Source organism: Carex rostrata, chromosome 11 (genome assembly GCF_964058835.1).
Source record: "Carex rostrata chromosome 11, lpCarRost1.2, whole genome shotgun sequence".
Taxonomy (NCBI): Eukaryota; Viridiplantae; Streptophyta; class Magnoliopsida; order Poales; family Cyperaceae; genus Carex; species Carex rostrata.
In genome coordinates this window covers 6,182,829-6,194,731 of record NC_135928.1, presented here as the reverse complement: position 1 = coordinate 6,194,731, position 11,903 = coordinate 6,182,829, and the positions used below count along the sequence as shown (strand labels likewise).

At 37.8% G+C, this 11,903-nt stretch overlaps 2 protein-coding genes across 2 annotated transcripts; both read right to left on the bottom strand.

Annotated features, from left to right (window-relative positions):
- Nucleotides 1–1,966: 1,966 nt before the first annotated feature.
- Nucleotides 1,967–4,266, bottom strand: LOC144561986 (uncharacterized). Its single transcript, XM_078311097.1, has 6 exons — nucleotides 3,913–4,266; nucleotides 3,636–3,839; nucleotides 3,301–3,546; nucleotides 2,798–3,202; nucleotides 2,441–2,689; nucleotides 1,967–2,326 (listed from the first exon to the last, which is right to left on the bottom strand). The coding sequence occupies exons 1-6, from the start codon at nucleotides 4,264–4,266 to the stop codon at nucleotides 1,967–1,969; spliced, it is 1,818 nt and encodes a 605-aa protein (XP_078167223.1).
- Nucleotides 4,267–6,099: 1,833 nt separating this feature from the next.
- LOC144561985 (uncharacterized) lies at nucleotides 6,100–10,628 on the bottom strand. Its single transcript, XM_078311096.1, has 5 exons — nucleotides 10,209–10,628; nucleotides 9,636–9,933; nucleotides 8,942–9,401; nucleotides 7,294–8,851; nucleotides 6,100–6,354 (listed from the first exon to the last, which is right to left on the bottom strand). The coding sequence occupies exons 1-5, from the start codon at nucleotides 10,626–10,628 to the stop codon at nucleotides 6,100–6,102; spliced, it is 2,991 nt and encodes a 996-aa protein (XP_078167222.1).
- Between the last annotated feature and the right edge of the window lie 1,275 nt (nucleotides 10,629–11,903).

Sequence of the window (11,903 nt, the reverse complement as noted above, 5' to 3'; positions counted from 1 at the left end):
CTTGCATATATACATACGGATATTTACCGCGTACAATTACTGATAGCTACACGGATTATTACATACACAGCCGTTTACAAATCCTTGACACTGGCGCTCTCCATAACCGAGCTTCACGGATTATTACATAAAAAGCCGTGTACAATTAGATTTCTACACGGTTATTTATCTAGATATCCGTCTAGCTCTCTTATTTTTTAATATTTTTTAATGTGAAAAAACCTTTCTACACGGATATATAATTACATGTCCGTGTAGCTCTCTTATTTTTTAATATTTTTTTAATATATAATTTTATGTATTAATTTTCTTCTTTATTTTTTTAATGTGGAAAAACCTTTCTACACGGATATATAATTAAATATCCGTGTAGCTCTCTTATTTTTTAATATTTTTTTAATATTTAATTTTATGTATTAATTTTCTTCTTTATTTTTTTAATTTGAAAAAACCTTTCTACACGGATATATAATTAAATATCCGTGTAGCTCTCTTATTTTTTAATATTTTTTTAATATTTAATTTTATGTATTAATTTTCTTCTTTATTTTTTTAATGTGGAAAAACCTTTCTACACGGATAATTTTTAAAATGTCCGTGTATAATTGAACTACTGTTTTTTTTTTAATTTTTGCTTTTTTTTTGGCTAGCCTCCAGTTTTGCCAGTCATTTAAAATCAGATCAATTCCAGAACAGAGAATTTCCAAAATAAGAATACCAAAACCCCTAAATTTTGGAAATTTCCAAATTATATCAAAAATTAATACAAAATTCATGTACACTAAATTATACAAAGATCATACAAATCCATATTCTGGTTTACAAAATTATTTTATAAAAAAATCTGTCCACATACATCTAAAGTGATCTAACTGCTCCTTGGAGTAACTCTTTGACTCTGATGAATACTACAAAAAATTCAAAACATGCAAGTTACAAAAATATGGCAACTACATCTCTGTTTTGCTTTATAGAAATAAATTATTGCAATTATAACAATGCAACTAATAAAACAAGTTTAGAGGAAATCAATATTAATTGTATGGACAAGTCAAGGCAAAACATATGAATTACATACCGGATATGCTGGCCATTTGAATTGTAGGCTCTCAACAAAGTGAAACATAAAAATCATCGTGTAATAACCGCATTCCCAACCGCCAATCTGTTGCGGGCACTGAAATTTACATTCAGCAGCCTATGTCAGAATGACAATAAATTTTTGAACCAAAAAATATGAAATTATAAAATTATAGTGCGCTCACCTCCATCCACTTCCCATTCATTTTATTTTTGCTCTTACCCGTGCTTTGCACTCCACCCTCTTGAACATATTGCCGAAAAGCCCTTACAAAATTGAGTGACTGTAATTAGCAATTCCACAATTATAAAAAAAAATCAAACCAAGTGATATTTAGATAACTTACTTAATTATAACATGCATGACTCTTTTGGACTGCTGAGTGGTGATGGATTTGTCGGGCCGGCTTGAATCCATGACATAAATCGTATTTTCAAGTGGCACAATCACCAACAAACACCAGTGGGAGCTGTGGGGGGAGAAGAATTGTAGTACTTTAGCATAAAATTAGTGACATATATATTTCAGCATGTAATAGTGACACAATTGTTTGCTATGGTTCATTGTGTAATTCTTTAACTGAAAATATAAACAATTAATAAGGGTTACAAGTAACCTACCTTTGGTGGTATGGCAGGAGAAGAAATTTCTTTTGATCCCCACGAGCATGATGCATCGCTTTACGCAAGTAGTTGACACAATCATCCTCATACCATTCCAACATCATTCCATTAATTCTGCCGGGGTCCAAAAGTGCACACAAGTTCACCTTACCTTTCGATGCGGTCTCACGGCATTTCTGGACTAGGAACCTGAAAAATCATCATTTTACATTAGAGTATATATTTGAGTTCTATACACATGATATAAATAATTGATTGGTCACTAACATGAGGAAAACGGTGATGACTCCCACATCGAGCCATTTATCGCTTGATGAGGCGGCCTGTAGAAAGTTGTTGAATTCTGTGAAAGGCAGCACGACCTCCCTGCCATCATGTAGAAACATACCGGGGGGACACTGAAGGTAACAACCATCATGTCCTTGGGTGTCTTGATCAAGTGGGCGTGGAGAGTCTGCAACTGACCAGGCAAACAGCTAACCTCTTCTGCTGTGAGCCCTGTACGGTATAGTGGCGCATCCACTGGCGCATCTATTGGCGCATATACTGGCGTATCAGGCACTTCTGGCGCAACAGACACCAAGGCTAATTCAATGTCCCGTACCGGTGACAACGCTTCATCCTCATTGATTGTTTCACCTCTTCATGTCTGTATCAAATTTTGTATATGTCTTTTTCAAGTATTTGAAAAGAATGATTTGAATAAGATATCCTATTGTATTTGGAGATTACGTACATTGTCCAAAATAATTTGATATTTCGGCCATTGGACTATCCAATAGCGGGCATCATCAAGTACCACCATTTCATCGACAGGGACAGGAAGAGGTATTCTCACAGCCCAATCCTGCGTGATCTTCTCAACCGCTACGTGGAGATAGTTGGGCCTCAACTGATCACCGGCTGCAGGAGGATATACAATGCCCTTAGCAATGGTCAGAGGAGTAGTACCGAAATACATGACGAGGTCACATGCTGTGGCCTCCTGCAATAATTATCAGCAATTAGTTGTCTTTAGAATGAAATAATATTGTCTAGCAAATTAACCGCGAGAATCAACAATACCTTTCGATTATGAACAAGTAGTGCTTACCTTTAGATTGTCCAAGCCGCCTAGCACTTCGGTCCCGGATGCCTGACTACTTCGTCGAACTCCCGGAGAAACGGGAGGTTGATCCTCAGATGGCTGCCTAATTTGGTGCATTTGGTTCACCATCCTTGATTCCAGCTCAGCCAGCTTCTGGGTGTACTCCATTGTAAGCTGCTCGCGTACCTCCTGGCGCACCTGCGCCAACCTTGATTCCATCTCGTCTTTGTTGACCTTGGCACGAGGTCTTCTCCGGGGTTTTGCTCCTTTGAATTCCTCCTTCCAGCCCGTGTAGGCCCCTCTGCCCCTAACTCGACCGGTGTGTTCTGGATTCGGGAGCGCTAAGGACAAGGAATCTTCTTGTCTTGCGACAGTCCGGGCACCAGAATTGACCTCCTCCTCCACCTCCAACTGTTAATTAAAAAATTGGTTATAACAAAACACTAAGTAATGTACACAGAGTTATGATTTTGTTTGAATGACACAAAGTTATAACAAAAGGCTCTTACCATTTTATGAGCAACGGGCTCCACATCTTTTGGGAGTACTATCCGCCCGTCAACGGTTACCTCAGATCTTCCCATGAGCCAATCTTGGCCCCTAGGATTTTGGATCTTAACCACGGGTGAGTCAGAATCTTTGTTTTGCGAAAGAACTTTTGCCCATTCTTTCGACTTACCCTCGTAACCACCCGACCCTAATTTGTGCGGGTACTTGTTCATTTTGGCGATCTTCCTGCCCTTCTCACTTTTTTTCTTCGAACATCAAGTAAATCCATTACTTAAGGAAGATGAGTACAGATTGAGAAAGAACAAAAACTAATGAGTTACCTAAATTTACATACCTTGAATTCTTCTGTTTTCTTCAAAGCTTGGAACTCCTCCCACACCTCTTGTGTCAGCCAATGATACACTGGCAACAGATCTTTCCCTTGATCCATGAAATCTGTTTTCAACGTGCTCTTGAATTTCTTCCAAGCTTCATTCATTATCTTCAAAGTCACTCCCTTTATCTTGTCTTTTGGGTCGTCCACGATGTTCCACTGGTCCTGATTGACAACGAAACTACTGCATGTAAGTTCATCTACTAAAAAAAAAAAATAGAATTGTTAGGTAATTTACCTTCACAATGTTCCACCATTGGTCCTTGTCCTTCTTTTTATCAAACTTATCCCAGCGCTCAACCAGGATAGATGCATTTTTCTTCACCGTGGCGGCGCAAAAATTTGAGTACTTTGCCTGATTTTCACCCTTCGCACAGCCGTTCTTCCGGAATTCGATTGACAATATTTCCTTCTGCTCAGTGATCTTCTTGCACATTGTCGGACCTCTTTTCCTTTTTTCAGGCCGAGCCTGCGAGACCTCTTCTTCCATCACAGCTACATTCTCTCCTTCCATCGGCAGGGCACTCCCTCCTTCCATCATATCTAAAAAACCTGACGTCATATCTACATTATCCTCACCTGAATGTATCATCGTTCTTTCTACAATCTACCGAGCGAGCGAGAGGAGCTTAGAGGTTCAGGCAAGATGAGAGGAGAGCAACAGAGAGTGGAAACAGAGAGCGAAACACCAATAGTGGCAGCACCAAGAGAGAGGAACCACGGAAAGAGAGAGGAGGAGACGCGTGGGTTTAGGGTTTAGAGGAGACGAAGGGATTTTCAAAAGAAAGTGACCAGGCCGACCCAGCGCGCATTTTATTTCACGCAAACCATTTCTACACGGATATTTAATTAAACATCCGTGAAGGAAAACATTTCTAGACGGTCATTTCATTAATAATCCGTGTAGAAATTCTATACATACGCGGAAAAAAATGCGCGCCTTGGGAAGTTCGAAATATAAAGACATCTTTTTATGTTTTTTTATATTTTTAAGCTTTGCATCTAAACTCAAATATTTATAAATAATAAAATTTCAGAGTTTGAAGATACGTCGTTCCGACTTCCATTAGATAATTATTTAAAAAAACACATTTTCAGTTTAAATAGCAAATCTTTTAACTTTCTACACGGATGTTTAAGTAAAAAACCGTTTAGAAATGATAAAGAATGTCTGCACGGATATTTCATTAAACGTCCGTGTGCAAATCTTTATTAATTTAAAATTATGAGAAGACGAAACGGCTCTTCAAAATTCTATATAAAAGTATAAAACTAGTTCGATCAAGATATTTATATAAATTTTATTTGCAAGTAGAAATGGCCGAAGTCCCCTCCGAAGTCCCTCCGGCCGGCAGTGCTCACCCTTCAAATGTGCAAGAAGACGTGTGGTCATTGCCCTCCGGCTACGTCCCGCCCAAAGAGGTTGATGTTAATTTCAAACTCCCTCCCGGTTTCGAAGTCCCTCCCGGCTATCTCATGCCTCCTCCCAACTACAGGAGAACATGGCCGTGGCCGCCTTCAAATGTGCCACGCCGAAGCCCAAGGGGGCACCCACCACCAAAGCCGTACATGAGGAGAGGCGATCGCTGGACCAGGCCAAAGAGCCCCTGGATTAGAAGGAGGCCGGGGTCATCACGCCAGGGCCTTTATGAAGGCATCTTTTATTAATTTAGCTAGCTTTTTTCTGTTTTCTTCTTCCGTATTTTGTTTAATCAGTTTTTTGTGTATGATGAATTGATGATATAGGACGTATTAGCTATGATCCTTTTTGATGTAATATAAATTTTGTTCTCAATTTAATCAATTTTGTTTTATATAAATTTTTCTTTTTTGTTAAACAAATAATGCTATGTAAATAATTAATTTATAGATATAACTTAGCAGTACAAAATGATGTTATATTTAATTATAAAATAGAAATTTTTTTAGGAAATTAAAAACCTGTATACACAATGTTTAGTTAAAAGTCCGTGTGGAATACCTTTCTACACGGATTTTTAATTAAAAGTCCGTGTTGGAATACCTTTCTACACGGATTTTTAATTAAAAGTCCGCGTGGAATACCTTTCTACACATATTTTTAATTAAAAGTCCGTGTGGAAAACCTTTCTACACGGATTTTTAATTAAAACTCCGCGTGGAATACCTTTCTACACAGATTTTTTTGGTACTTACATAAATAATAAGTTGCCTTTATTTTTTTATACTTAAATTCCGCATTTAATAGGTAAACTGAAAAAAAAACACTACATTTAAACAATGATACAAAATCATAATATTGAACAACAGATCATACAAAATCATATTAAACAATTATAAAAGTTCCCACATAACACAAAGTAAAAGATAATACAGACTTAACAAAAAACTGGAAAAACTAATAAACAGTAAAAACTAATTAATAAAGAGTAAAAAATAATGAAGGCTAGAATGGAACAAGAGCTTGCTGACGCTTGGCCCTACGGATGTAGGGCTTTGGATCAGGATGGCCCCTAGGGCTCCGCCTTGGCTTTGACAGGGGTGGCCACGGCCAGCTTTTCGGGAAACATCCGTATACAGGTGCTGGTTCTTTTTTGTTCGCTTCCGCCACTGGTTCTTCATTGTTCGCAGCCATTTTGTATATAAGAAGTGTATTTCTCTTTATTTGATCGCAAATATATTGAGTTTGGAGCGTCGTTTCCTTTTCCAGTTTAAATAATAAATGTAAAAACTTAAGAATAAATGCAAAATTTAAACGAACATTTAGCTAAATATCTGGGTAGAAATGTTTTTAAACATTTAAAATATGCAAAAAAAGAAATACATAAAAAAGAGAGCTACACGGACATTTAGTTAAATGTCCGTGTAGAAAAGCTTGGGGTCATTAAAATAATATTAATAAATAAAAAATAATAACATAGCTAAACGGACATTTGTTAAATTCCCGTGTAGGACTCCTTTTTTTAATTACAGGTTTCAACAGTTTCACGGAATTCGAAAAGACGATCAAAACGACTTTTCTTAAAGGAAGAGGGGGCTGTCCGATGGCCATCGGCCCACTTTTGTGTTCGATGGGTTCTCTCACCGTCAGTTTTGCTTTAAGATTCGCGTGTACAGATCTTAAAGCAGACGCGAAATTGTGGGCGCGAATCCTAAATAATCAGATATCTACATTACTATTTATATTTATATTACCATTTTATATTAATATTTAAGTAAACTAATATGAATTATAAATAATCAGATATCTATATTCATAAAATTTATATTTAAATGGAATAAATATAAACAAAAAAAATGTAAAATACAAAAACATAGTAAAATGTTATCGGTTTACAGTCATCCAAAGCTCTCATCAGTACTGCAAATAAACTCTGCTTTTCTATTCGAGTCATTAATACATAGATGGATCTTCTGGCTGATACAAAATTTTTTTTTCATCTCTGACTCTTATGGTCTGACTCTTCGTTCGGCTCTTCATCTCTGAAATATTATAAAAGAAATAAATATTATACATTGTTTTTTTTTTCTGGAATAGAAATATGAAATTTTTCACGGTTAAAAGGAATAAATATTATAAATTGGATTTTTTTTTCCTTTTTCTCTTTTTTTCCACTGTTTGAACATTTTCCCATAGTACTTCACTGTGGTCAGATCTCATGTAATTTGCTTCGTCTTGTTCTTCAGTAGTTGTTGCTATCTCAGCTTGCACATCGGCACAAAATGGAGGTATCTCATCGAACTGGTCGTACTCTTCTTCGTCGATTACGTTTTCTATCCCAACAATCCTTCTTTTTCCGGGTAAGACGATGCTCCACCTAGCATCACTCGGGTCAGTGACATAAAAGACTTGAGTTGCTTGCTTAGCGAGTATGAACGGATCATCAACATATCCGACTTTGTTAAAATCAACCAGTGTGAACCCGTCGTTATCAACTTTAACACCACGGTCTTCGACCCATTGACACCGAAACAAGGGAATGCTGAGGTGAGCATTGTAAAAGAGCTCCCAAATTTCTTCAATAACACCGTAATATGACTTTGATGCCATTATAGACTGGGCATCCCCTGATCTACTGAATTCTTGAGACGTCGCCACCAACGTCACCCCACTATTTTGCATGGTGCTCTTATCACTTTGTAATTTAGTGTAAAATGTATATCCATTAATCTTGTATCCTTGGAATGTTCTAACAACCATTTGGGGTCCTTGGCCCAGCAATCTAACCGTTTCACTTACGGGCGACATTTCGGAGTGTGACTTCACTCTTTCTTTCAGCCATCCTACGAAACAACGGTTATGCTCGTCAGTAATCCACTTCTGACTTCTCGTGTAGTTCTGTTGTCGAAGGATTGCCATGTGCTCATCTATATAGGGAGTGACATCTGCCATGTGCTGTAGTACAATAAAATGTGCCTTTAACAGTTCATCTCTACCAGCAACTATGGGTTTCAACCCAATAGTCCCTACTCCTTGGAGCCTTCCCTCGTATCGAGATTTTGGAATGCCAATAGGACCAACACCGGTCATGTAGTTGGTGCAAAACTCAATCACCTCTTCCGTGGAATATCCCTCTACGATGCTACCTTCGGGCCGATGTCGGTTCCTTACGTAACTTTTCAAAATACCCATGAATCTCTCGAATGGATACATATACCGCAGGAACACGGGACCACAAATCTTAATTTCCATCACAAGGTGAACCATAACATCGAAAAAAGATGGCGAAAAATACATCTCAAGATGGCAAAGAGTAACGACGACCTCTTTTTGCAGAGCGTCCAATTTTAGCGGGTCTATCAATTTGGAATTAATTGCATTGAAGAAAAAACAAAGCTTCGTGATGGCTTGCCGAACGGGCTTTGGTAAAATTCCCCGGATTGCAACAAGAATCATATGTGTCATTAAAACATGGCAGTCGTGGGGTTTCGGACCAATCAATTCCATGTCCTTCATCGACACAAGCTTCTTAATATTCGAAGAATATCCTGATGGGACTTTAATACTATGAAGGCATTTATAGAAGCTTGTTTTCTCGGTCTTCGACATTGTGCACATTGCGGGAGGTAGGTATGCCTTTTGCTTCCCTTTATCTTGCGGTGCAAGCTTGGGTCGTATTTTCATTTCCACCATGTCTTTTCGAGCATTGATATCGTCTTTAGTATTCCCCGGAATATTCAACAATGTGCCAATCAGACTGTCGCAAACATTTTTTTCAATATGCATGACATCTAGGCAGTGTCTCACTTCTAAATATTCCCAGTACGGTAGCTCCCAAAATATGGACTTCTTTTTCCAAATATTTTTCGGTGGTGCTTTGGCACATTTTTCGAAAACAACTTTAAGGTTTTTAACCAGCAAGAAGACACCCTTCCCGTCTAACGGACGACGTGCCACTCCAAGCTCAGTGTTCCCGTTGAATTCTTTCTTCTTCTTCTTACGGTATGGGTGATTAATAGGAAGAAACCTACGGTGCCCCATGAAAATATTCTTTTTACAATTTTTCAACCTCAGCACCTGCGTGTCATCTTCACAGATAGGGCATGCTTTTTCTCCTTTAGTACTATAGCTCGATAAATTTCCGTACACGGGAAAATCATTTATGGTGCAAAATACCATGGCCCGCAACTCAAATTGCTCTTTGCCGTACGCATCCCACACCCGGACGCCATCCCTCCACAATTGTTGGAGGTCCTCAATTAATGGTGCGAGATATACATCTATGTCATTTTCGGGTTGTCTGGGTCCTTGTATTAGTAATCACATCATTATATACTTGCGTTTCATGCACAACCAAGGAGGAAGATTGTAGATGCATATAAGAACTGGCCAAGTACTATGCCGACTGCTCATGCTTCCAAACGGACTCATTCCGTCTGTGCTCACCCCTAGCCCAAGGTTTCTTGATTCGCCACCAAATTATGTGAAATCTCTATCAATGTTTCTCCACTGAGGAGAATCAGCTGGGTGTCTTAGTTTACCGTCCCTTTTGCGCTCTTCTTCATGCCAACACAATAATTTTGCATATTTGGGATTTGCAAATAACCGTTTGAATCTCGGTATTATCGAAAAATACCACACCGACTTAGCCGGAGCCCGGCCCTTGTTTCCTTCATCGTTACCATCGTCAGTGTCTTGGTTCTTACGTCTGTACCGTGAAACACCGCATTTAGGACAAACATGCATGGCCTCGTACTCTCCATGGTACAATACACAGTCATTCGGACATGCATGTATTTTTTCGACCTTCAAGCCCATTGGACAGATCAACTTCTTCGCCTGATATATTGTACAGGGTTACTCATTGTTATCTGAGAGCATTTCTCGTAAAAGCTCTAATAAGGACGTGAAACTCTTGTCGCTCCAACCATTGTCTGCTTTTAAGTTCAACAATTTCAACACAGCTGACAGTTTCGAAAATTTGGTACACCCGGGATATAACGGCTTTTTGGATTTATTAGACATATACTGAAATTTTTTATAATTTTTATCAATAATTTCATCTTCCACATCGCGTAACATTCCTCTAGATTTTCAGTAAAATCGTATTCTACATTTTCATCAATAATCTCACAAACACCCTCGTTGCAATCAAATTCAAGAACATTATCAAAATTTTCGACATTCTCAAAATCATCGTTGGAATGAAGCTCAAGATTATCAATAACTTCTACATTAATATCAATATTGTCTTCCAAAACAAAATTTCTATTGGTAGCACTACATTCCCCAATTTTCTCACCATGCATAAACCAACACGTATATCTTTTCTGAAATCCCCGACAAATCAAATGAGCTCTAATTTCTTCCAAGTCCCCAAATCTTTTAAAATTGCTACAATCTCTACAAGGACACAAGATGTCGTTATCTTTTGTCTTCACTCTATATCTCTCGGCACATTTTATGAACTCATCAACGCGAGCCAAATATTCTGCACTATCACGTCGCAATTCGTACATCCAACTTCGATCCATCTGTAAATTAAATTAAAAGAATGATTCCAATTAGTCATGGTGGTCGATCAACATATATTGTTACAAATTCTTGGCTTAGGGCTGGTTTACAATCTTAACCCACTCCTTGAATATTATGTCTCATATGTGAACACATATTAGCGGGATTTAATTAGTGTTTGAGAAAAATTCGACAGCATTTCCCCTTAACTCCCCAAGTATGCATAAACCACATACTCATAGGAGCAATAAGGAGAAATGCTCTCGAACTTTTCTCAAACACTAATTAAATCCTGCTAATATGTGTTCACATCCTAAATGAGACACAATATTCAAAGAGCAGTCCCAAACGGGGGACTATACAAAATTAATCCCTATTAGATTAATTTTGAACGGGCATGGACCTAAAAGCATCAATAGGTCAGTTATTGGACCACAATACACTAATTATTTACATTACCTAAACAGATTAAGCATGCATGTATTAATAAATAATTGACCTAAATAATTAAGCAATAATAAGTACCAGAAAATTAGCGAGAGAAAAGAGGAAGACTAACCTAGCAGGATAGAAAGGAGAAATGCAAATTAACTTCAAAGATCTCAGCTCCGGTCTCAATCCTTGTGCGCAGAAATCAGACCAATTCAATACAAAGAGAGAGAGAGAGAGAGTATTAATTGATCAAAACGGCGCTGGAAGCCTGCTCGAAGAAGCTTTTTGTAACCCTAAACCTTTCTACACGGACATTTAGCTATAAATGTGGGTAGAAAGTCGAGAGAGCTACACGGACTTTTATATAAACAGCCGTGTAGAATTGTTTTTTAACTATTAATTAAAACAGAAAACCTTTTTTTATTCTACCTTTCTACACGGCGCTTTATTAAACGTCCGTGTAGCATTGTATTTTTTTTTTTATGTTTTTCGGATAGCAAAACAAACAATTTCCAAAACAGAGGAAGACATTTAAAATCCACAATTCCAAAACATACATAGCAATTTGAACAAAAAATTCAATAACACTAATTTATACAAAAATTACAAATTCTTATTGAGCATTAATTACAAAAGTTAAATCCATATAAACTAAAAAAATCTATTAAGGACTGGAAGCACTGAAATATGAAGGACACTCAGAATCGGATGGGGAGTTGATGAAGTGTCGGATGATCCTGAAATATGAAGGACACTCAGAATCGGATGGAAAGTCGGATGAAGTGTCGGACGAGATCGTCCGACATTTCATCGACTCCCCATCCGGATCTGGTCCTTCATCTGGCTCTGAAATTATCCTCCAA

Coding starts and splice junctions, on each gene's coding strand:
- LOC144561986 (XM_078311097.1), bottom strand. CDS start 4,266: ATGATACATTCAGGTGAGGATAATGTAGATATGACGTCAGGTTTTTTA. Junction 3,547..3,635: donor AGAAAACAGAAGAATTCAAG/GTATGTAAATTT, acceptor TGATGTTCGAAG/AAAAAAAGTGAGAAGGGCAG. Junction 2,327..2,440: donor ATCAAATTATTTTGGACAAT/GTACGTAATCTC, acceptor ACAATCAATGAG/GATGAAGCGTTGTCACCGGT.
- LOC144561985 (XM_078311096.1), bottom strand. CDS start 10,628: ATGGATCGAAGTTGGATGTACGAATTGCGACGTGATAGTGCAGAATAT. Junction 9,402..9,635: donor AGAAGAGCGCAAAAGGGACG/GTAAACTAAGAC, acceptor TACTAATACAAG/GACCCAGACAACCCGAAAAT. Junction 6,355..7,293: donor TGAGATCTGACCACAGTGAA/GTACTATGGGAA, acceptor AAACTGGAAAAG/GAAACGACGCTCCAAACTCA.